Source organism: Dendrobium catenatum, unplaced genomic scaffold (genome assembly GCF_001605985.2).
Source record: "Dendrobium catenatum unplaced genomic scaffold, ASM160598v2 fragScaff_scaffold_1056, whole genome shotgun sequence".
Classification (NCBI taxonomy): Eukaryota; Viridiplantae; Streptophyta; class Magnoliopsida; order Asparagales; family Orchidaceae; genus Dendrobium; species Dendrobium catenatum.
In genome coordinates, this window is record NW_021319518.1 from 3,355,948 (window position 1) to 3,381,783 (window position 25,836).

A 25,836-nucleotide genomic window follows, 5' to 3' on the forward strand; every position below is an offset into this window, starting at 1 on the left:
TAAAATATTGATGTTTGATTTGAAGTAAGAGAAACGAGTAGTAAAATTTTAGTACATTTTAAATGCGAAATGCACCGTCTGGCGTAATTTTGATATATTTGAAATTTGTTAGATTAGGGGATTTCTATATGCATTATAAATTTTTTATTATCATTGTCAGCCGCCGTTGCCAACTTGCCATCGCCATGCACTTCCAAGGCTCCAATTGCTAGTTTCCTAGGTGGTGGTGGCCGCCAACACCCACTATTGCCACTGCCAGTTGTGAGTGCCCAAAGGCCGCCACCAATTGCAACTACTTGTTGATTGCGTGCCTCCACCAAGCCTTATTGTCCATCGTCGACCCTCATCAACCCTCTCTAGCCATAATCATTGTCAGTCGTCACCATCCAATGCTGCCAACTACCACCGTTGCACACTACCACTTATTGCCTCTACCTCCAGTGAGTGTGGTTCCCAGCCACCACTCCCAAGCCATGCATTGATCATCATTATATTTAAACTTTTACATCAGATTTATTTTACTTTATTTTAAACATAAAAAAATTACATTTCCTTTAGACTCATCGAAATAATTTCAATTATATTATATATTTTATGCTATCTTTTTTTATCAACCAAATAACCCATATGTTTATATTAGTTTAAAAAGGTTATGATTAAACAATTTGGTTGGAAAGTGCTATTTTTTTTCATCTTCTGGGAACTATAATCACCGCCAGCTCTACGTTAGGTGATGATACCTTCTTTTTTATTAAAAAAAAAAATTAAGACACCACAATGTTTCTGCTGATAATTATTTCTCTCTGATTCTTACTATTTTTGGAGTAAAATGCTAATATTGTACTGTTCACAGGCTGAGTACTCATAACTCTACTTTTTTTTTACTCATGAGTCATGACTCTAAGAAAATACTATAAGATGATAGTGAGTCTGTAATGTTTTATGGTGCTGAATGATGGTCATTAAAAGAGAAGCATAATACTAAGTTAAGTGTGGCAGAGATGAGGATGCTCAGGTGGATGAATGGCTTTACCATTAGAGATAGGATACGAAATGAGCATGTGAAAAGGTTGGAGTAGCTCCAGTAGAAAATAGAATTAGAGAGAGTCGCTTTAGATGGTTTGGTCACATAAAACAGCGGCCTTCCAATGACCCGATTAGGAGAGTAGAGGTATTAGATTTAACTTATGCTAAGAAAGGTAGAAGCAGACCTAAAAAGATTTGGTTAGAAAATATTAGAAATGACCTTTCTTTATTAGATTTAAACGAGAATTTGACCTTTAATAGGACACAATGGAGAAAAATGATTCGTGTAGCCGACCTCACGTAGTGGGATAAAGGCTTGATGTTGTTGCTGTTGTTGATGAGTCATGACTCTGCTCGAGTCAATTTCTTTCTTTGAATTAGGGTGTCAAAAATAATGCCAATCCCAGCAGACTCCGATCCAAAAAATTGGAATTCGGATTCACAAGTTTAATAATTTGATTAAGTTTGAGACCAAAATTTTAACTCATTTATTAAATATGTCAGTTGACCCGTCAACCTAATTTTGACTTGAAATACAATTTTTTTCACAAAAAATAAATAAATAAATAAATAAAAGAGGAAAGCCAAAGTGATAATATCACTTCAACCCAAAAGATAAAGCTGGTCACCAGAAATAAACCAACTCAATAAGGTTCCAACGGATATGTACAAATACTCTAATATTAGTTAAAAAAGCAAATCAGAGTTAGGGTATTGCTCTCATCACATTAAATATACCGTTATACTTAAAAAATATTTTTTTTAAAGTAATCTAATTAAAATAAAGTTATAGTTTATTTTTATTAATTTATATAATTAAATGATGATATGTTATATTTTTTGCGGAGTTTTGTAAAATAAGAAGAAAAATTATGTCAAAATAATCTGAAATTATTATTATTTTTTAAATAATTTAATAATTTTAAAACATATCCTGAACCGAATTTTTTTTGTTTCCTCTCGAAACAACTCCATCTCTAAGCCTCTGCACTACCTACGCAACCTTTCTCTCTCTCTGTCTCTGTTCCTCTCCTCCCATCGCTCTCTCTCGCTCTCGAGAATCAGAGTCAAACTCCATCGATTAAGATTAGAGCTCAGATTATAATGAGTTCGGGATCCTTTTTCAAGGTGTTGCTGAAGAATTTCGACGTTCTTGCGGGGTATGCAAAGCCTAAAAGTTTTTCTGCTGTACATATTCGATTTGCTGTTATCGCCTGTTTGTGGTTGCATTTCTAGTTAATCATAGTTGAACACAGACAGTTTAGTTTCTTTCCGTAGAAATGCATGACTATTTAGCAGCTAGATTTTGCAATTTTATTATAGTTTATGTTCTGTGATTTTGAGAGATATTTGTCTGGAAAGTTCTTTTAGGATTTTGTTTCGTTCTCCATTTCTGAAGCTTAAGCCTTTCAAATCCTACTTTTAGTTGTTTCTTAATTGTCTTTTATAAGTTTGGGATATTTTGTCCATTAGTCGGTTATTGGATTTCTCTAGGGTTTTCTTGCAAAATTGGTTGAGTCATACAGGAAGCAATGCCTTGATTTTTGCGTTTCGTTGGTATCTGTTTAAAGATTAGAGTCCTCTAACTCCTTTTAGAAATTCATGCACTTACAGTCTTGAAAAGCCCTTTTCGCTTCCCGTTCGTTATATGTATACGCTATTTTATAAATTTGGATTGCTTTATTGGACACCAAGAAAATAATGTTGGGTGACTACCGACTTGATCGAAGTTTTTTTTTATATTCAAAGATGTTTGATATTTCAACAATATTTCTTATTCCATGGAGGGGCTGAATAATATATCTTGATGTGTCTCATGCAATAAAAATAAATTGTTTCCATGTATCTTCATATGAGAATTGCTTCTACCATTATTAGATTTTTACCCACTCTAAATAAATTTACCCTGACCACCAATACCTAAGCCTGATAAGCATCTCATAACATCAAGCTTAGGATCTCATGCTAAATAGAAGAGAATACTTGACCTTCTCTTAGCTAATAGGATCTTTAATGTAAAAATGATGTCAAAAAGTACTTTTATAGGGATGCAATAAATACTAGAGCAATGAAGTTTGATCCTCTTTATCAACATTCATATCTCCATTTTCTATTGGGTGAATAAATCCAATAAGATGTGATTCAAGTGTTTCTCTTGAAAAAGCACCCTTCGAGATCCCAAAATCAACAAGTGTTTCTTTTTTTTTTTTTGGGATTTGAAGTATATAGTAAGAAAACTCAATCTTAAGAAAAACACCTTGTGATGGTTTCAACGAGTTTTCTTAAGACTTCACCCATCAAAATAGTTGGATCTCGAAGGGTGCTTTTTCATCAGTCTCATCCCTTTTCTGCTTCATCCAATCTCATGCATCTTTGAATGCTCAAAAGTGCTTCTACAAGTCACTATTACACTTATATCCCTTGCATGTTGGTCCTTTGTGCCTGCCTTGGGCTCTTTTGAGGCATCAGGCATCTTGATATCATACTTGTTATTTAATTCTTCATTAGATTGAAGTTAATTGCTACTCTAATACCAAAAATTAAGATGAACTAGTTATTTTTGTAAAGAGTCCATTGAAACATAATTGATGTGTACATAATTGAGAAGAGAACATTTCAAGCACAAAAATTGTGCCAATATTTACTTTATTCCTTGTTAGATTTGAATTCTAGTCATGAGTTCAGCATTATGGGTATTGGGAAACATACAATACATAATTCAAACACAAAGAGTGACATAAAGATAACCTAAAAAGAAAGATAAACATGCAAAAACATGCAAGATTTTTATATAGTTTAACACAATTCATGGTTACATCTTGTTGTCACTACTATAAATTTTGCTATAGTTTAATTATAGAGAATTACAATTATATTTCCTTTGATACAACATAAAGACATCATCCCTCCATTTATAAATAACCAACTAGTGTTGTTTAAAGTATAGTAAAATCACTTTAACACCCTTGATGAAATAACCCTTAAATTTGGGAAAACCTAGGATTGACGAACAAATAAGTCTGTGTAAAGTATTTTCTTCATAAGTTCAAAAATTAGTCCGCTCAACTTAACAGTAGTGATTTGCTTTTACAAAGACACCAATGCAATGACTATTATGGAAATAACCTATGTAGTTGTTGACATGACACGTGAGAATGAGGGTGTGGAGGTTTCAAGTTCATTGCAAAGATTCAAATGTGTTATTAAGTTACATATACCCACCTGTCGATTTTTGGAATAGTATTTTCCATCTGAAAAGTAGAAAAGCTAGCTGATTATGTTTTACACCATGAAATCACTATAAGAGAGGGTGAGTGATGTAAGATTAAAATGAGTTTATTTGATTTCATTTATCTGCTTGTCAATTATTGGAGTAGTTACCATTTCAAAGAGAAAGGCTAGGGGGTTAGACTTTGCACCATTAAATCACTGTAAGAGAGGGTTAGTGATTTGGAGAAGATTTTTGTTTTTAGAAGAAAAATATGGCCCATGTAAAACTTAAGTTCTATCTTGGTTCAATGGCTTCATCATTTATTACATCTATTGAAGTGGATACCTCTTCAACTCCATAGACTGTAGTATTGTGTAACATCTGAAGTTCTTGGCATAAGCGTTCATTTGCAAGCTTAATCTGGGGAATGAAAGATGAATTGATATACTAACTAAAAGTTAAACAAGTGTACAAATCAATGGAGCAACGGAAATTTTTCTTCCCAAACCAAATACTCGACTCTCTTCACAAAAACAGTGGTTTCAACTCAGTAAAAATCATTAGGAAATCTGCTAATGAAAAATGCAAGAATTATGGAAAAATGTAATAAAGGAGCAGATCTAAAACACTATGTAAAGCCCTCAACCAATATCTATCTGCCTTTCTATGTATAACATTTGAGGTCACTTCTGTTAAATGAGAGAAAGATAGAATATTATATCTTTATTTGAATAATCTCAATGCTAATACAAATATGCCTAATAAATGCAAGAGAATACAGCAACAAGAATGGTACATTAAGGGAGAATATCATCTATAACCAATTCTAATAAATATTAAGCATATATGATAATATTAATGTGGTAACAAAATAATTCTAATTACTCTAATGCCCTCCCACAAGCTCATGATGCTACAACAAGAATCATGGAAAATTTGTGTAGTGCAAGAGGAATTGAGAGACCAAGCTAAGACCTGTTCAACAACTTTTCAAAATTGTCGATATGAGTCAATCGACAGTATAATGAGAGTCTCTAGACAATAAAAAATGACTAAGAAATTGATGTGGGCTAACTTTTGTCAAGATCATAGGTGATGAAATCGTCACAAGAGATAAGATCCTCACGATATCTTCATTGGATCCTTGCAAGGTCTTCATAGGATTCTTATGAGATTTTTTATCCTCCATGGGATTTTCACACAAAGACAAAGATGAAGGCTTAAAGAGGTGGCCTTGATATTATGATAGAAAAAATAAAACACTAATTATCTAAATATTTTCAATTCTAGTACACATAGTCACATATGCATATATAAAAGTAAGAGAATAGAGCAATAACGAAAGAACAGAGAATATCCTGCATTATGAGGATACATTACACTAATCAGTAGTATAAATTCCAAATAAATATAAGATTAATATGATAATAAAATAATTCTAATAACTCTTAAGACTAAACACCTAGCAGGTTCATTACCAATCACCACATTTCTTAGAGATCCCTGCCATCCATTAAGATTTCTTCCTTTTGCATGATTTATATCAAGTGAATAGACCTGCTTGATTAATAACATGGCATTCACTTGAACCATCATCAATTTACTCTATGAATTTATTTCGGTGGGCCCATTAGTTGCTTGATTCACTGAGTTATTCACAGCCCTATGTTCTTCACCTATATATATATATATATATATTGTTCTTCATGAAAAGAGCCACTTCCTCGTCCAATCCACCTAAACAATGAAAAAGAAAAGTTTTAGTGTTATGCGCTTTCACTGTATATTTTAATTACTCAATTTTAATTTCTTGATCCTAACTTAAAATTCTTCCTGTTGACGTGCAGGCCTTTGGTAACACTTGCTTACCCTTTGTAAGTGTCTTATATAATTTTAAGTTTTTAACACTAATTGATTTCTTATCTTTTCCGGTAGTTTTTTCTTGAATTGATAAACTGCAAACTTTTATTATTTTTTACCAGGTATGCTTCAGTAAAGGCAATAGAAAGTAAATCTCATGTAGATGATCAGCAATGGCTCACATATTGGGTTTTGTATTCTCTTATCACTCTTTTTGAGCTCACATTTGTGAAAGTTTTAGAATGGTAAACAGTGACCCTAAACTTGTTTTCACCTCTTTTTTTGCCCCGTTGTAATGAAACAGGTATCCAATTCCGGATGATGATGTCCTGTCTTGTTTGACATTTGATTTCTCTTAAATTTTCTCTTTTGTATCAAAAATGACTTTGTTTGGCTAAATACTTATCATAGCATCATTAACATTGTGGAGTGGATTTCATTAACCTGTGGTGAGCATGCTATTAAAGTTTGATTTAGATCAAGTCACCTCTTGTTTCATTCAATTTCACATAACAAATTTTATGGTCACATCAACTTAGATATCTAAAAGCAAATTTTCCTGTCACAACAAATTTGGTAAAAAAATTCAGGATTTGTGATGCGATCATGGGGAAACAATGATGGAGAACTGGAACATTGACCTATTGTATGATCCCTTCCAGGCTTTTGATAGTTTCTATTTGGCCTGCTATCATCTTAAAAAAAGATGTTTTGCATTTTTATGGCCTTATGTATATATGGTCCTCATCTCCTCTGCACCTTCTTCCAATCAATCATATCTAATTTTTCTCGTTTAGAAGTTTAGAAGAATTTATATGCAAAATGCTATCAAACCTTCCCGTCTTCCTTTAGATAAATAATGAACTTGCACGTTTTAAAATTTTTTAAGTATTTCTGTGGTATTGTCTTTTCGTCCCACTTAACAACGTTATGCAATAGCTATGAACTGATTTTCTTTAATTTTATCCATCCAAGTTTTATCTTTGTTTGACTGCATTTCCTAATTTACTATAGCATCTCTTTATTCTGCTTTTCCATTTACCCTTTCCTCAGACTCCCACCCACCATGCAAAAAATCCCTAAACTGCTGCAGCATATCTTATGGCCATCTCATTTCTCTATCATAGCATTTTTTTATTGCTGAATTTGTTTACAAATTCTAATTAATTGAAAGTACTTCAATATTGTTGGATAAATTGTAATAAAAATTTTTATGCTTGTTACAATGATGAGAAGCATACCTATTTTTGTCCTTTGGGGGTGCGATCAACTTCTAATGGCTGCTAAGGTTCAAGAAATATGCATATTAAAGTTAACAGTTGAAAAACATTTCACTGTTGGTTACACTATTTATTTATTATCAGTGGTAGGACTTGCATGCTTTGCTGAGTATTAGATATGGTTTCAAATATAGTGTTATTTTAAATATTATGCCATATTTGATATAGATTTGTCTATGAGATTTTCAAGTTTCAAGTTTTTCTTTTGGTAATGTCTTTGGTGAATTTGAGCTCATTTTGGAAAAAAAGATGGCTTGAATGTAAGTGTAATTTGTTGGCCTTCTACCTTTTCTTGCAGCACCCCTTGGTTATGGAGATATTAGCAAAGGATATTGAAAATAAAGTGCCTTGATGTATGCTATTTGTTAACATAGTTTAGGTTTGTGAGACCTCTTCTAATACAAGCGAAATTTTAGAATAGTGGAGATGTTTACAAGATAAGGGGATTTGGATTAGCTGATTTAAGATCAAGTATATGATATAAGGGCATCCAAATTTGGACACATGATGAATGCATATTTGTTTAGAATATGAAAGTTGACAATCTTGGTTGTTTTTCTTTATGAAGGGGGGAGAACATAGTGGAAAATACAACAGAAATAACATAGTTTTAGGGTGGTTTATTTAAATGATATGACCGTTGTAGGAGTTTGGGGAGGAGCTCTTACTATGAGTAAAGAAGTTACACTTTATAAGAGGTTGATTCCCTATCATTATCGAGCAAAGAGAAAGTTTAGAGGAAAATTTTCAAGGAGTTATAAATTTTTTTTACTGACAATAGAATCCTTTGGTCGTTGCTAAAGTTTATGAACCTATTTAAGATGAAGGAGATGGATGGCCCAGGCTCTTTACTCCTTGACATCCGACAATGTTCCACATTGAAGAGCTGCACAATTTGGTGAAGGGTTGGCAAACCCAATACTTATTTGTGTCGAATTTGGGTGGATGTCACATTTTGATGTATTCAAGCTATGTGCCAAGAGCTTCTTCCATTTTGTCGGCTACCAAGTGAAAGTGTCAAAGTTGTTGACATCATGAGGAATCTAGAATTGAGTGTTGTGTTTAAAAGATCAAACAACACCAAAGTTGAGGATTATGGAGTTAGAAGCCCCTTTCGAAGTTGAAAGTGAGAAAAAAAGAGTTTTTTCGACTAAGCAGAAGATGATGGTCAATATGAAGGTCAATATTATGGAGTTGATGCCCTCATAATGAATTTATATTCATTGACCGACTTTGTGATGGGGACATCAGATCATGAAAGGTTTACCAGAGACGTGGTCGCCGATCTACGGCCATGATCGATTCATTGTATTTCTGATTATGTCATGTATTGTTTTATTTCCATGTCGCGTAGTTTGTTTGTTTTATTTTATGTCCTTTATTTCCCGTTGTACCCTTCTAAGTGAAGGAGTGTCGTATGTAAGCCCTGATGGTATTTTAGTCTTTTATTTCTTGAGTCTCTTGTATTAGGCTATTTATAGCCCACTGTTCTATTTTCTGAGTTAATGAATGATTATGAGAAAAATTTTCCCACTCTTGTGTTTGAGAGTCTTGGAGAGATCCCTAGGAGAGGGAGAGCGGATCACCCACCAACCTTGGAGACGGCCAGGTTCGTGGTTTTCGTATTTATCCTTTGTCGTTTTCCTTCCACCTCCAGTATCGATCAACCTTGCATCCCACCTCTTCTTCCTCCAAACCATCACCTCCTCATAACCTAACTCCACGAATTTTCCCCTCCCATTAGCTGTCGGCCCCTACCCGCAATTTTCCCTTCCATACCGCCGGCCCTAGGCCCCTAACCGCCGGCCTCACCCAAGCCCCCTTTTCACTCTTGAGTTTCCTAATTGGGTTGTGAGTTAATTTAGGATAATTTTGAATTTCAATTCCTTTGAGTTTTGAATTCAAAATCCTTTCTAAAATAATTCATCTATTTTAGTAAAGTATTTATTTTGGATCTAATTCAAAATTCAAATTCAATTGGATTTAAAATAAATCTTTCCTAAATCCAAAACCTAAATTAAGAGACCTTAATTGCTCTCATTAAATGCCCCCTTGCCTATGCATGCCGCCGGCCCCCCTTGCCCTCCCTCATTAAATCCTTTTCAAATTACTTCCTAATCCCAACTCCCCACATAGGAAATAATTTCAAACCCATAATTGCTCCCCTCCTTGGCCGAGAATTTCAAACTCCACCTCATATTTACTTTCCAAATCTTGATTCAAGAATTTGGAAAGAAATCCCTCCCCATCCCCTTAGTGCCACCGGCCTCCCCTCTCCCCACCCGAAATCCCTCTCTCTCTCATTAACTCTCCACCCATCATCAAAATCTGAAACTTATTTCAGATTATCTCTTGGCTCTCCTCCTCCACTTGCAAGAGAAACTTCTTTCTCTTTGGCAATACCCAAGAACACTAGCAAGACGAGAGGAGATATGTTCCCTAGCTCCCATGAATGGCGGATCCCGAAACTGAATACGGCTTAACCTGGGACGAGGACGGCTTCACCGATATTCTTCAATCAACCTTCTTTGACGTTAATACAAGGATCGATCACACCGTCGAAGACTACCTAGAGCGCATTCTGGACACCCTAGTGGAAGCAATCGACGAGCATTTTGAAGGCGTCGAGAGGAGGATCTCCACTGCTTCTTGATGAGAGGTTCTCTTCTCCCCTTTCAATACCATTCTTGAATCCAACTCTCTCTTGCATTTGATTGTAGTCACGAAGGACGACTCCTACTGCTCATGCTAAGCTTAGTAAACGTAGGGTTTGAGTGCACCTTTATGCTTATTAATTTTCATTGTTAGATTAGGGATTGTATTGATACTACTATTTCGGCATCAAGTGATTTACTAAAGTTCTTTGAAAGTTTTTCAAATCTCTGGATATGTGATTTAGTCTAAGCGGGTGTGATCCCTTTCTTGTTTTATTCATTGTTTTAAAATGCTAATGGTTATTTCACTGTTATTCTAATCAAGAGTTGTGCAACTCCTTAATTAATTGATAGCATTCATACGTAGTCCTGCATCACTTTGAGGTTGATTGCACCCTTTGTGAGCCATCTTTCGTTGGAGAATCTGATTGAAGCTCTTCATGAGTCCTAAAATACTTGACTCCAAGGTTGAGCTTTTCGGTAAGATGGAAAAATATTACAGAGATTGAGCTTTTGATGTCGATTAGGATGTGTATGACTTTTTAGTGATGGATGATGGCCTTGATCGTGGAAAGACTTTTTAGGCTATTGTGTTGACCACCGTTCCATATAGACACAAACCCTCCAAACTCCACACAGACTCAGACTTTACAAACAAACAAAACAATAACAAACCCCAAAACTCCTGTGCAAGCTCTCCAATGCTCCGAGCAAGTTTCTGCAGATGCAAAGCTCCAAGTAGCTGCAAGCAAAAAACAAAACTAATCAGTATTGTAAACTACAGTGCAGAAAAGATACAGAACAAGTAATTTAAACTAACTTACAATACAAGAAAAAACTAGCAGGGTGCTGTAGCAAGACTACGGTACTTAAAAAAATTTCTGAAAAGAAGAAAACACTAACACTAAAGTAGAAACACTAGTGTGAAGGCAATAAACAAGGGCAGACTGAGTAACTACTGTCAAAGTCTGTTCTAAGACATAGAAACTACATACAACTTCAAAGGGAAGTCGTAAGATCCATCCAAACCAAACAACGGGCAGCCTTGCTATAACGTTAGGTTGTAAGATCCATCTATAGATAACTTCTAAAGGAAGTCGTAAGATCTATCCATACCAAATCAAATGGGAAGCTTAGCCTATAGGGCTTTGTAAGACCCACAAATGGGTCACTTCTTAATGAAGCGGTAGAACCCACTTTTCTAAACAAAACCATCGAACAGCTTAGCCTATATGGCTAGGTTGTAAGACCCACCTATGAGCCACTTCTAAGTGAAGAAGTAAAACCCACATGTTAGAAAAACTTCTAAGTGAAGTACAACAACCCTAAAACCCAAACAAAAACTACAGACAACTTTCAATGAAATTCGTAAGACATATCTAAATGAACCTTCAGGCAAATTCTAAATGAAGCCGTAAGACCTACCTTAAAACCAAAATAAATCGGGCTGCTTAGCTTATAGCGTTAGGTTGTAAGACCCGCCTTCAGACAACTTCTAAAGAAAGCCGTAAGACCTATCTAAACAAAGCACACGGGCCGCTTAGCTTATAGGGTTAGGTTGTAAGTCTCGCTTTTAGATCACTTTTAAATGCAGAAGCCGTAAGACCTACCAAAATAGCCAAGCGTCTTCCAAAGGAAGTTATAAGACTTGCTATTTGGGCTACTTCTAATAAAAGCCGTAAGAACCACTTATAAAACCTTTGGGCAACTTTCAATGGTAGTCTTAAGACCCAAATCAAATACCATCTGACTTAAGGAAAATGAAATCCTATGTCTGTAAAGCAGAATTCATGACTACACGCCATTTTTCTTGAGCAAACATGACTCATTTGAAAAAAGTGACAATAAGAGGGGGTGAGAAAGCAATATTTACCTTATGGTAATTGAGGATGCACAGGCTTCTTTGGCTGGTAGCTTCAAGTGTAGCTCCCCCTAATGATGTTATTGGATTGGCCAACTATACAGGCCCTGCTATGTCTAGGCGTATCGATGGTGCATTATGGTTATTATCGGCAATGTACTACAAGTGTTGTTGGTGGTTTGTGAGGAACACTCTTAAATGTCTCTCATTATTGATAAATTTCTCAATAAGAGCCTTAAGGGATCGACGCTCATTAGTGTCCTTAATATGATTGTCATGGTGGAGATAGGACTTTCTATTGCACTTGTTGCCTTGCTTAAGTTGAGCAATTAATGTAAGCAGTTCTTGTTTTGAATGGTTGCTAGGATCATGGAGATCGGGCAATGTTGGGGTGGTGTAGGTTGCAACTAAGCGAATGTGAAATAACGATGGTTGTACTGATCATGTTTGTAATGTTAGATTCCAACATTGGTTGTGTTCTATTCATCATTGATGAAGACAATCAACATGTCTTGATCAATTGTTTGATCGACTCTCCTCCTTTTGAGTATTCTCTATAAAGAGAGGGAATACAGAGGGGAGAGTTAGGATCTATTATGCATTTAGGTATTTCAACGCCTTCTAAATTAAGTCAATCATAGTGGACGACATATTCTTTGTTAAAGCATATTTTAAAAGGTGATTTCCTCGTATAAAGATTTTATTAACTAATTGAATTGTAGCTTGATTTAGTAAGAATTGAAAGGCATGTGAACCTTTTCAAGATTGAAACCTTCCATCAAGGAGGGTAGGCGGATGGGAAGAAGTTGCAACAATAATAGTTCTTGGGATTCTTGTGATGCGGACATCCAACCGTCCATTCTAATCCGGGAGGAGCTGAAGATCGACGACCGATATCACTTTGTTTTATTTTCGTTTATTAAGTGTATTTTAATTTAGTTTTGCAATTTCCCTTTTTACCCTCTTGTCTTATGTAAGCCCAAGGGGCGAATGTGTCTTTTAATTTCTCTTGAGGCCTATATATAGAGGTCTCTTCTCTTGTATTTGGATGATGGATGATTAATAAAAAAAATTTTGTGTTTTGCACTTGGGTTCTTTGGGAAGAACGTTAGTGAAATCCCTATGGGAGGGAGTCGAAGTTTCCACCAGCCGCAGGATGGGTCCGGGCTCGTGGCGTGAAGTCCCTTGGAGAAGGGCAACGTAGTACCCGTCAGCCGCAGGATGTGTCCGGGCTCGCGGTTGTATCTTTGATATTTTGTTTATTTGCTTTGTTCCTTCTTATTGCTCTTCGTCGTTATCGTCATCTTCTTCCTCCTCCCCATCTTCGTTTGGCCGCCGGATTCTAGCCTCACCCGAAACCCCATTTTTTTCCCCCATGACGGTAATCTCAATATCTTCATGACTTTCCATAATTCACCCTACGAGAAATTAGAAAGGATTTGATTCAAATTTGAAATTCAAATTTTGAATTTCAATTCTTTCCAAATTTAGAAATTCTTATTTAGGAAAGTGTTATGCATGATTCAAATTTAAATTCAAAGAGTTTGGATTTAGTCATAACATTCCTAATACATTTTTCTTCTTTGGAAACTCCCCAAACCTTGCCCAAATCCCCTCCCTCTCTCTCTACATGCCGCTAGTCACCATGGGGTTTTCCTCCATTAATTCCCCAATTAAAGCATTAATGGCCTCTTAATTTGAAATCAAATTTCAAAGTAAGTTCCCCCCAATTTTAATCAAAACTGAAATTAAATTCAGATTTTGAAAGTTCCTAAATCAATGAGCCTTAAATTTCCACATTAATTGCTCCTTGGTTCTTGCTTGGCCGAAACCCCCTCATGCCCCACCTCTTGATTTCTTTCTCAAATTAAAACCTCTCCCTAGGGAATTAATGCAATAATTAATTCCCTATCCCTCCACGTGAGAATCTGGAATTAGAAATATTGCCTTAAGTTCATTCTTTCTTTTGGAAATATTTCAAACTCTCTAAATCTCCTCATTGCTGGGCTTTGAAATCTTTCCACAAGTTTCAGCTAATTTCCTTGCCTCCAGGAAAGCCAAAACCAGCAAGGAAGTGGCCCAAGAAGGCCTCCAAACTGCTGTCCAAGATTTCTAAAGCTGTTAGAGTTTTTCTCCAACATTAAGCTTGCTATCCTGCACCGTGGGAAGTTTGAATTTGCTGTCCAGAATTCCTGAAGGCAAATTTTTCTCTGCTGTCCTCAAATTTCAGCAGGAATACTCACTGTCCTGCTTACTAGACAGCTTTTCCCTTGCTGGCCAGAAAATTCCAGCCAAGATCCTTGTTGTCTAGCTTTCCAAAAGGCGTTACTTGCTGCCGGAAGCTCCGGCACATGAAATCTTCCTACCCGTTCTACATCAGCTTGGAAAGGCAGACATGGGGTGGCGTGATCTTGAGGAATTAGATAGTAGGGGAGGTCAAGATGGGAATGAAGTGACATGCAACAAACAATACTGGAAGGTTGTCAGCTTGATATCGGCTTGTGTTAGAGGTTGTCAAGTGTTTACCATGTCAGGATAGATGGGGATGTGAAATCACATGGGTCTTAAAAGGGTTGGCTGAGCCTGACATTGTTTTAAGTGAGGAAGGTGAGGCCTTTGGTAAGCAATACGCAAATTTGTCTAGATGGCAGGCGAAGGCTGGTCGGTTGATCTTGATCCCATTGAATTGATATTAGATGGGATAAGTGGATGGGTCTGAGCTTGTGAGGCATTCGATTGTGATGAGAATGTGCAGCGAGATCCTCAATTCAATCATACTAGGATCAAAGCATGGTTATGCTAGTTGAACGAATGCATCAACTGGTACTCATGTGAGGTGACACATGGAAAGCTAGGATGAATGTTGAGATGAGATGTTACCATACACAATTTCGATGTGTATGAAATATGTAATTGTTAGGCAGTGCTAGTAGAAGATCAAGTGATACTTAGATGTAATCAGTTTAGATATCTTAAGCCCATTTTATTTAAGATTGGGGGCAACAACAATAACAACAATATCATGACTTTATCTCATTATGTGGGGTCGGCTACATTAATCTTTTTTCTCCATTGTGTCATATTAAGAGTCAAATTCTAAAGAACGGAGGTAAATATAAAAAAAATGATTTTAAAAATGAAGGATGAGCTGTTGCAATGGAGACTTACCTCAAGAATTCTATGAAATAATATCATATGAGAGTTAAATGCATGTTTTATAAAATTATAATTAAAAAACTATGTTATTTGGATACTGCACTCGGGCATTAAAGAAAATTATAATTATTAGCAGCTTGCAGTACTAAGCATAGAATTATTGCATATGTTAACCAAAATCCATTGTGCTCCATGAAAACACAGCGTGCATCTTTTGTGTGGGTCCGTTTCCATTCAGGTCCAGGGATGATATTCCATGATTTTCTTTTCTCATATTATTTGTGTTAAGAATTCATCCCTTATTGAGAACCATTCTTTATCATTGTTTAACTGTAATCAGAAAGAGATTGGTATATTATACAAAGTACTTGAGGGCATTTGTCTATATTAAGTAATTATATTTCTTTCTGATACATTACTGACATATGTTGCAGGCTTCCCATTTGGCCTTATGCTAAGTTGATCTTTACCTGCTGGTTGGTCTTGCCATACTTCAGTGGTGCTGCTTATGTGTACGAGCACTACGTGAGGCCCATATTTGTGAATCAACAGATAGTAAATATATGGTATGTTCCCCGAAAAAATGATGTAGTTGGTAGATCAGATGATATTTTATCTGCTGCAGAGAGATACATCGAAGCAAATGGGCCTGAAGAATTTGAGAAGCTTATAAGCAAGGTATAATGTTGTGCTTCAGATTATACTATCAGTTAATATATATTTCTGCTCTCCATCATGTTTTAGTTGTGTGCCATTAGTTGTCTTTCTAGAGAAACGAGACTGAACGCACATCTGCTTCATATTTTCTCTATTTGTTTGGTTGTTTGCGCTATTTTTAGTTTCAACATGAAACAAAGCTTCCATGTGAAATTGGCATCGTCATCATTTTTTAGCTTTATCCTTATTATTTGAGGTCAGATTTTTAATTTGTTTCTATTTATTTATTTATGTCATTTGATGTGTTAGCTATTGCCACGAATCTTTTTGCACAATTTTTAGTAATGTCGGGTTTGCATTGTCTACTTTCTTCATATTACCGTCTTAAAACTTGTTAGATTTGAAATTCAGTTTATCTGTACTAATAGAATCTAAGTGCATATGTGAAATACAATTGAATATTTTTAGGGTTGACAGATTTACCTCTTTATCTATCCAAGCTTCTTTTAGTTACTTGCCATCTTAGGAAACAGATGATCCTCACTTCATCAGGTAGGCTGTTATATGATAGGAAATACTTGAGTTGGCAAGTAATCCTAAGGGAAATACTTGATTTCACAAGCAAACCTATCACTAATTGGTGAAAACAGCGAGAATAATGCAAAAATCTGGGTGAAATCAGCCCCAAAAATGATGAATTTCAATAAGGGAATCAAAGCCAAACAAACACAGAGCAAGATACAAGCGATCCTCAATTCGAGAGGAGGATCGTTTTCTCCCAATCTCTAGACAAGGAATCTAGAGCCCAAGACACCAAAGAACTCCAAGATAAAACAAATCAAAGCATGCCCTAACCCTAAAACACCTCCTCCTATTTATTACATAAACTTTCTAAATCAAAACTCCCTCCCAAAGCCCTCGCCGCCTTCTCCTTTCCCTCTTTAGATTCAATTTGAATAGTGGGACGCACTAATGTGAGAGGAGGCGGTACTAGCTTGCCTCCTATAAACAAAACCGGCCCTGAGTGGGCCGGTTCAGGAGGAACCGGCCTAACATTATATTTATTACATCAGCCCAAAAAATTTCAGGTAATCCAACATTTGATCTCATTCCTTTAGCTTGCTCATTCAGCTTAGTGATGTATGGGATTAGCATTACCACCCCATCAATTTATGAATTATTGTAATTATTATTTTGCCTACTCATCTATCTATATGGATTATTGTAATTATTTTTCTCTAATTTTATGTGTTTCCTATTAAAAGCTCTTCTAGGATAATATAAATATTAAAAAAACATTGAAATGAGAAACTCAACTAATTCTCTCCATTTTTGTCAAACAAGAATGATGAGAAGCTTGTTGGATTCCACGATGGTGATTGAGTCAGAAATAACGATGATCACAAGAGTACTACTTTGTTCATGTTTCTATCTTGATAATGCAACTTTTACTTACTCTTCGACTATCAACCTGTGAAGCAGAACCTGTTGCTACAGCTTGTTGAGTTTGTCATACTATATGGCTACGAAATTTATCTCAATATCTTAAGCTATAAAAGAAGGTCAACAATATGTCACCAATACCCGTTTACATTTATCTTAGAACATATTATAGCAAAAGAACTTGTAACTTTTTCATATGAAGATAATAGGGCTGATATATTTACAAAATCACTTAAAAGCTGAACTCTTTCAGCATATGTGAAAATTTTTGGACTTTCAGAAGTATGACTAAGATTTTGTTTGGGACGGTTTTTTTTTTCTGCTTCTTAAAGCAGTTTTTTATCAAAAATTATAATTTATGTACTAGAAAGTTGATTTAAGAAGCATAAAGAAAGCCGTCCCAAACGAAGTCTAAGGCTTCATTTGATGGAAATTTTTATACTAAAACTATGTTTTAAGAAGCAATAAAAAAACCATCCCAAATGAACCCTAAGGCTTCGGCTTCGTTTGGGGCGGCTTTCTTAAAGCAGCTTTCTAAAAGAGAGTAAATTATGTATAAATAGTACAACCAAGAAAAAATCCCAATTAATCTGTTACCAAACCATACGTACCTGTCTATGAACCATACTGTATTCTGGTTCCGCTTACAGCAAGTTTCTGAAGGCCAAGTTTTTGAAATACTCGTTATACCATTTTGTTATTCATCACTTCTCCGTTGTCTTCCTTCATGAAAATAAACCTCCTGAATCAAAAGCTATTTATTCATTCTTCATATTCCAGAAATTGAGCATTTTTTCAATATTTCAATTTTCATCAGATAAAGAATTCTCTCTAAGTGATTTGATATGATCTTGCAGGCAGAGAAGTCATCGAAATCAAGATACAACAACCGCACAGTATTTGAAGATGATAGAGAGTCCAAGTTCTGGAGAAGTGGCAACAGTTCGTTCTATGATGACGATCCCCGTTATTGACGTTGAGAAGTTCCACTCGCAGGTTTGCAGGTTTTGATAATCATGGTACAAAAGAAAAAGAAAAAAACTCTTTTTAACTGTTTAGTTCTTGCAGTTGCATTAGAGTAAGATTTAATATGATACATATGAACAAATTTGATGAAGTAGTAGTTACAAGGTTATGTTCTTCATATGTGTTGTTATTAGTCATGTTTGATCAATTAGAAAGTTATGTTCAATCGTGTTGTGTCTAGTCATGTTTGATAATGTTCGGGCCAAGTCTTTGGCTTTCTTTGGGATGGCTTTTTTACGGCTTCTTAAAGCAGCTTTTTAGTATGAAAATTTTGTACTAAAAAGTTGTTTTAAGAAACATTAAGAAAGCCGTCTCGAACAAAGCCTTTGTCTTCAAAATTCTCCTTCTGTTGCTGGTTGAGAACTTTCTAGTTGAGCTTAGTTCGCTTAATCGTTTTTGCTATATATAGGGTTGTTAATATAGGCATTCATTTATTTATTATCAAATAATTCTAGAAAGTAAATTTGACTATGGCAAGGATTGAAAGAAAGAAAATAGCTTTTTCTCTGATCTAAAGGTCTGTTTGATATAATTTTCTTACTATTTTATTTTATAGGCTGAAATGTCATGCTATTTTTTAGAAATTTATGTCGAGAAAAGAATTTTATATAAAAAATTTGTCCATCTATTTTTATGAGGGGAAAAATCTATAATATAACAAAACTCTTTTAACTGTCTCAGAAAATTTATACTATTTTTTTCTTTTTTAAACACGTTTCTATATGATGTTTTTGTAATGACAAATGCTCAATGCATCTCAACTCATTTTCAGCTTTATTTTTATGTAATCAGGTATTTTTTTTTTCCAATTATTACAGAAATTTTGAGAAAGTGGTCATATTTTTCCAAGAATCTATTTGCAACTGATTAAGATTTTATTTGAAATAGTTTGTTTATTATTTTTTAGAGTTTAAGAAATTTTTGTACTATGTTTTAGAAAATAATAAGAAAATTATCACAAAAAGAAACCTAAGATTTTATTTGGGTCAGTTTTCTTGCGAGACAGCAGAAGGTTGATGGTATTATTTTATGGCTTCTTGTTATTTATGTTCTCTTGTGTGGAGAGAACTATGACTTTGTCTAGAATGAGGTTCTATAGTTTTTTGGGCAAATTTTTTATCTTGAGAAAATATGTTTGAGATTTCAAATGTATCAAATAAGAGTTTTCAAATTGTTGGATTTAAAATTTTTCTATGGATGATACTCAAATTTATTGGTAGGCTAAACTATAAGAAGGTGATCTGAAAATTTGTGTGAGAATGGAGATAACAATTCACTATTAAAGATCTGTAGTACATTTACTACAAATGATCAAGTGTTAGAAAAAAAAACACTTTTTAAGAGCTAAAACATTCCAAGTGCTTCGCTTCATGCCTTAAAGGAATGTGAGGCCACTAAGGAAACAAATAAATAATACAATGTTTTATTGACTCCCAATGTGGATTGTCAATGGCACGTGCCACTCTTTGATTGGCTTGGAGGTTAATGGTGCTATATAGCCTTGACGATCTATCTCTGGGCGAGTTCAGTAGTGTCGAGTAAGTACTGACGAGTGATTAATGTGTGCCTTGGAGTTGTTGACAACCTACCTTGGAACATGGAATTTCCTTAGGAAAGGAGAGCGAGTAAGTTGTTGCTGCAAGGAGGATGAGTTTTGTGGCCAAGTGTTCGTTGTGGGGCAAGCTGACAGCCATGTGTGTAGGTGCTTTCCTATAGTTGATATTGATGAGCATGAATGAATGTGCCCTCCTTAGATAAGGGCAGGTGGCTTTGATAACCAACATCCCTTGATGAGGTAGTGGCGAGTTACATAGTCTGCAAGCACCTTTGGTTGCTTTTGTGGGGGACGATTTCTCCCTGTGCTTCCAAGCGAGTAGGCTCTAGAGACCTTTGGGCGAGCCCCTCACGGAGTCCGCCAGTTGCGAGTTTTTTTGCGTTGACCTAGCAACTGGGGCTGCATATGAACCGAGCCAAACGAAGCAAGTGCTTGTTCATGTTTGAGTTTATTTATTATGTGTTTGTTCATGTTTGTTCAAGCTCGGTTCAAGCTTTTCTATTCGCATTCAATTTGGTTCGTTTTAATTGATGGATGTTCATGTTATGTTCATGTTCAATTTGTTTTGTGCTTATCCAGCTTTAAAAAAATTTATCTTATCAAGCTATTAATGACAACTTCTAAATATTTATTAGCTTAACAAATAAGTTTTATCGAGTCTACTAACAAACAATTACCTTGAGTATGTTCGCGAATATATGTGACGATTGTTTTTAAACTACCAAATGAGCTTGTTCAAGAACATATTTAGCAAGTGTTTTTTAGCTATTAAATGAGCTTGTTTGCGAACATATATAACAAGTGTTTTCGAGCTACTAAACAAGCTTGTTCAAAAACAAACGAGCTATAATTCTTCTTATAAGAAAGCTTGTTCATGAACATTTTAAACAAATAATCCAGAAAACATGAAAAAATATCTTTTTTTTTTTCCATGAACAACTGCGAAGGTTCTTAGCAAAGGTTTCATTTTTGGCCAACATGGTCTCAGGACGGGCGACAGGGCCTTAGGAGTGGCATAGAGGTGAAAGAGGAGGGCTCATGAGCATGCCGAGCGGCAAGGGGAGAAAGACGAGGGTTCAACGGGACTTGAGCGATGTAATGGAGAAAGACAAATGAGTGAATGACTAGGGTTTGGTGTTTTCCTATTCATTCTTGCTTATGAGTATGGCGTAAGTGCGACTATGGTGACTAGCGAGCAAACAACAGTATGAGTAGACTAATGAGGTATACATGTATAAATATATAATAATATTATGAATTAAATTATATATAATACCATAATATCAATTAATTGATACTTATGATTTATTTTCATTTATATATTAGACTTTTTAATTTAATTTTTAGTTTATTAATCTATAATTACTATATTTTTTTAATTTATAATAAATATAAATATTTATATTAGATTGTTCATCATTTTTAATGAGAATAATTACTATTTATATCGAACATTAAGCGATTTTTCTCACGAGCTCCGTATCCAAGAAGAATCAAGCTTATTAGTGAGCTTCCTAACAAGCTTTTTATCGAGCATGTTTATGATTTTTTTAAACGATGCAGTTCATTAACATAAACGAACCGAAAATAATTATTCAAGTTTGTTTATTTAATTATCGAGTATTTAAAAAAAAAAATCTAGCTTGTTTGATTACTTAATCAAACGATCATGAACAAACTATAATCGAGCTTAGCCTTGAGTACCTTGTTGAACGCTCACTTCATTTGCACACCTTCCTCCAACTACCTGCTTGATATCTTAAAAGGCATATGCAAGTACACACAAATATTTCTTTATAAATTTAGTTCCTTGATTTCCCTTTATACATGCTTGATACTTGCCTTATATCTTTTTATCATCTTTGTTTAGATTAATCTCTCCTAAACCTATACTAATCCTATTCATTCTTGTTAATCTTAATGATCCAAATACATAAACGAATGCACTTGCCTATTAGTAAAAACCTAAAGATATTAGGCTTAGCTCTCCTCCTAGGTTTAAGGCCCTCGCCAACCCTTCTTCTAGAGAGTAATCCTCCCAACCTACAATAATTAGTGCGACCAAGAAAGATCAGGAACTCTCCATATATGCCAACAATTCTAAAAGTGTTTGGATTTCTCAAAAGGATTTCTCAAAAGAGCTAAAATAAATTGTTTAACTAAAGGCGAAGAAACTCAAAATTCTTCTAAAAAAGAAGTTGATGAGAGTCGCAACTACAATTTCATCAAACAGATTCACAAATGATATAATAGATTTTAAAATCTTTAAATCTCCTTCAAAATAAGTATAAAATATAAATAATTTATAATATACTCACCTCAAAATAAATCGTATGACTTCAATTTTCATCATGAAATTCGGGTATAAAATTTTTCTTTCAAAATAGTATTGTCCCATCGAACTCTTGTCCTGTACAATCATCCTCACCATCTCCATAAATTATTCTGTGCGGAGGCCGGACGCAACTCTACGTCCGGAGGCGAATTAGATGCAGCCACGTCAGTTGTACTGAGCCGTGATAATGGAACTTTTATTTGGTCCGGTGACCGGACGTAGAGCTACGTTCGGCCGGCACTGAGATCGCGCCACGTAGCATGCACAAAACCACGCATTTGTCAATTTTGCTCGGTAATAACGAGAAATACCATTATGTGAAGACAAATACCGAGCAATACCGAGTTTTTTTAGAACAACTCGGTATTGCTCGGTATTACTCGGTATTGGTCTTCACAGAGCGATATTTCTCGTTATTGCCAAGCAATACCTAGCAATACCGAGTAACTCAGTGGTGACCGAACGTAGAGCTACGTCCGACGGAGTTCGGATGCTCCCGGATTTAATTTTTGAAGTCTCCAACTAGTTTTTGCCTCGGGATTCGTGCCTGATCAAGCTAATTTTGTGATGATGTATCAGTGATAATGAGTGGTACCGAGCATTACTGAGCAAAGGAGTGATGTGATGCTTTCTGGTTGGTCTCTGAACGACATTCGTCATCCGCATAGAATAATTAATGCACCGTCTCCCCCGCCCTAACCAATGCTTCCCCACAAACATTATCCCATCTCTCATTATTTTTATCATGCTTCACAATTTTAACATGCTTCACATTTTTGCATTTTAAAACCCCTAAAAACATTATTTATATTTGTCCTAATCGAGGTACCCCACCCCATGTGTTTATCCTCTTATAGTTCATTTAAATTTTGCTCTGTCTTGAAATAAGTCGGAGTTGCGTGTCGGCTAACAAAGAAGTTTCCTGTTCATCCAATGTAAGCCGACAAGTGGGCAAGCTTAATTAAAAGGGCAAATCCATATCTCAAGCTTGCTTTTCCATTTAAGTAAACTCTTTCTCAATTATTTGATCTAATTAATTTTTCAACACTGATTAAAGAATTATTAAGGCTTGATTTGAGGCAGCTTTCTTACTGCTTTTTAAAGTAATTTTTTAGTATAAAATTCTTTTGAGGTAAAACTTTTTGTACTTAAAAATTGCTTTAAAAAGTAACAAAAAATCGTCCCAAATGAAACCTAAATATTTTGGTATATATAAAAACGTAGACAATATAATTTTTATTTAAATTGTTTATGGATAAAATCATTAATTTATTGCTACAAAAACCAGCATATTATGTTCAAGGTAGGCTTGAAAATTTTTATATTTATTTTGAGATTAGTGTAATATAAATTATTTATGTATTATAAATATTTTAAAATAGATCTAAAAGCTTTAAAGATCATCTCGATCGTATTTTGCTCAGATAAGGAGTTGAGTCTGCCATTTGATTCATTTTTTACCCGATAGTGATCCGTTTAATTGTTTTTTACTTCATTTTTGTTTGTTTGTTTACGTGCTCTTTGCACTTTTAATCGATTAGCACAAATTCTATAGCTTACAAGTTACAAATTTTTTTAATCAAATTAGTTATCGGGTGGAGTTTCGGTTTCGGACTCAACTTTTTGATTCTGTTATTAAATAGGTCATATTTAGATCAACTGGACTTAGATCGGATCAATTTTGAAACAACCCCAAAAGATTAATGCTTTGTTTGAATTTTGTACAAAAAAATTGCTCTAAGTAATAAGAAAGCCATTCCAAAGGAAGCCTAAGGCTTCGTTTGGGATGGTTTTTTCATTGCTTCTTAAAACAGCTTTCTAATACAAAAATTAAAAATTTTGTACTATAAAGCTGCTTTAAGAAGCAATAAAAAAACCGTCTCAAACGAAGTCTAAGTCATATCCACACCTCTTAAAAAAATCTCATATTTATACACGTGTGAGAGCTACGATCATGAATTTTTCAGCAATTTATTAAAAAAAATTAAAAAAATTTTCTAGCCACATGCATATGCATCATAAACTATTATATAAATTTTATTCAAAATTCCCCCAAAAAAAAAATAATAATTGCAGCTCACTAACCAAACATTTGTCTGGTTTGGATGATCCTCGAAACCCACATCAATTTGTATGCTTCTTTTTTTTTTTTTTTAATTTTATGTTCTAAATGTCCGTTACGTTTAATTTAACTAATATTTTTTGTCAAAAATTGGAATGTTTTATTAAATGCGCAGCGCAATGATTATCACAATATCACATCATTAAATTAAAAAAAAAAAAACTTTTAATAGGACAAATGGCAGATCGAAGAAGTGCAGTATAAGGAAAAAATAATGAGTCAGCAGCGTATTTATTTTATAAGAAATATTCTACAAATAATATTAATACATCAAAAAATAATAATGGATTGTGCAATGATGGATATTGTGTGGCTAATGAAGATCTTAATTATTGACTTCTTGAGGATATTTTGATTTAAGTTTCATTTGGTATAGCATTTGAATTTTTTATTTTAAAAGCTAACAGTAAAAAAATTATTCTAAATGAAGTCTTATTTATGACTTATTTTTAATTTATTGATAACGGATTTTTTTGTGATATTTAATGATTTGGTAAGTATTTGTTATGATTAATTGTTTTCTAGTAACTATAATTCATAATTATAATGTTGTTTTTATTAGACTAATTTAAAGCCTTAGCTATTTGAAGTTAAGCTAGTGATTAGACACAATTCGAAATTTCGTCTCGAAAATTATGGTCTAGAATCAATCCGTTTTGCAAAAGGGTCGGGTTCGGGTCAAGCCGCCAAACCGAAGTTGACCCGGATCAACCCACATAGGTGTACAAATGTCAGTTTTCCTCTTCTCCTGCATTTCGGTTCAATTGTTCTGTCTGCAAGCTCTAATCGGCTAAGTGGCTAACCCGTCTTGTTATTTCCTTTGGGATGAGACATCGCTACCAGCTGCGGCCAAGGGTTTGCTTTTCCTCTTCTTCGTAGTCCTCGCCCACCGACATGTGATTGTTCGACGACTTTTTCACCTCATTCAACGACGTTCCTTCATGTTGGGAAGTAATGATAGCCCGTAGTTCTTAGTTGGATCTGAAGTAACGATGATGACGCCTCCTTCAACGACGACGACAACATGGCCTCCTTCAACGACATTTTGTGTGAGGTCAGGTCAACCCGGAAACTTGATGGGTTGGATCCAGGTTGACATTTTTGACCCGTCTATAAAAACGGGTCAGATTCGGACCGTGTCAACTAGTGGCGGCTCAACGTCGGGTTCCGACCGCAATCCAATTTTAACAACCCTACTTGTGATGGCCGCCTAAATATGTTTAAAGAGTTAAAAGTGGAGAATTTAAATATGTTGTAGATAAATGTGTGTATTCTCTGATTTTCGATGTAAATTAATGAGTATGTCTTATTAAAGATGTAAGAAAATGTTAAATATAAAACTAAAATTGACAAGTCTTTTATCTTGGTAGTAAAAAAAGTTTTTATTATATGATTCTTTAGGTAATTTGTCTCATTTCATTTTTAGTCTTTATTACATAAAATAAATCAAGATTAATTTAATTTGGGCAATAATATTTATAATTTTTTGAAATATTATTTACTTATTTCATAAAAATTCATTAAAATCCTCCAAAATTAATTAAAAACGGGTCAAACCGGGTCGATTTCGGGTTTCCGGGTCAACCCGAACCCGACCCGGTTTTACAAACGGGTTGAAATCTCTAACCCGAACCCGACCCGGTTCGGGTT

General features: G+C 34.8%; 1 protein-coding gene across 1 annotated transcript; it reads left to right on the forward strand.

The window, feature by feature from the left end:
• The first annotated feature begins 1,975 nt into the window (after window positions 1-1,975).
• Window positions 1,976-18,340, forward strand: LOC110108789 (HVA22-like protein a). Its single transcript, XM_020839582.2, has 5 exons — window positions 1,976-2,186; window positions 6,085-6,111; window positions 6,220-6,342; window positions 15,483-15,726; window positions 18,006-18,340. Exons 1-5 carry the CDS (start codon window positions 2,131-2,133, stop codon window positions 18,120-18,122), a joined length of 567 nt encoding a protein of 188 aa, XP_020695241.1. The 5' UTR covers window positions 1,976-2,130; the 3' UTR covers window positions 18,123-18,340.
• Window positions 18,341-25,836: the final 7,496 nt, after the last annotated feature.

Excerpts from the sequence above, each read along its gene's own strand:
- LOC110108789 (XM_020839582.2), top strand. The coding sequence starts at position 2,131 with ATGAGTTCGGGATCCTTTTTCAAGGTGTTGCTGAAGAATTTCGACGTT. Across the intron at positions 6,112-6,219 it reads GTAACACTTGCTTACCCTTT|GTATGCTTCAGTAAAGGCAA; the intron begins GTAAGTGTCTTA and ends ATTTTTTACCAG. Across the intron at positions 15,727-18,005 it reads TTGAGAAGCTTATAAGCAAG|GCAGAGAAGTCATCGAAATC; the intron begins GTATAATGTTGT and ends ATGATCTTGCAG.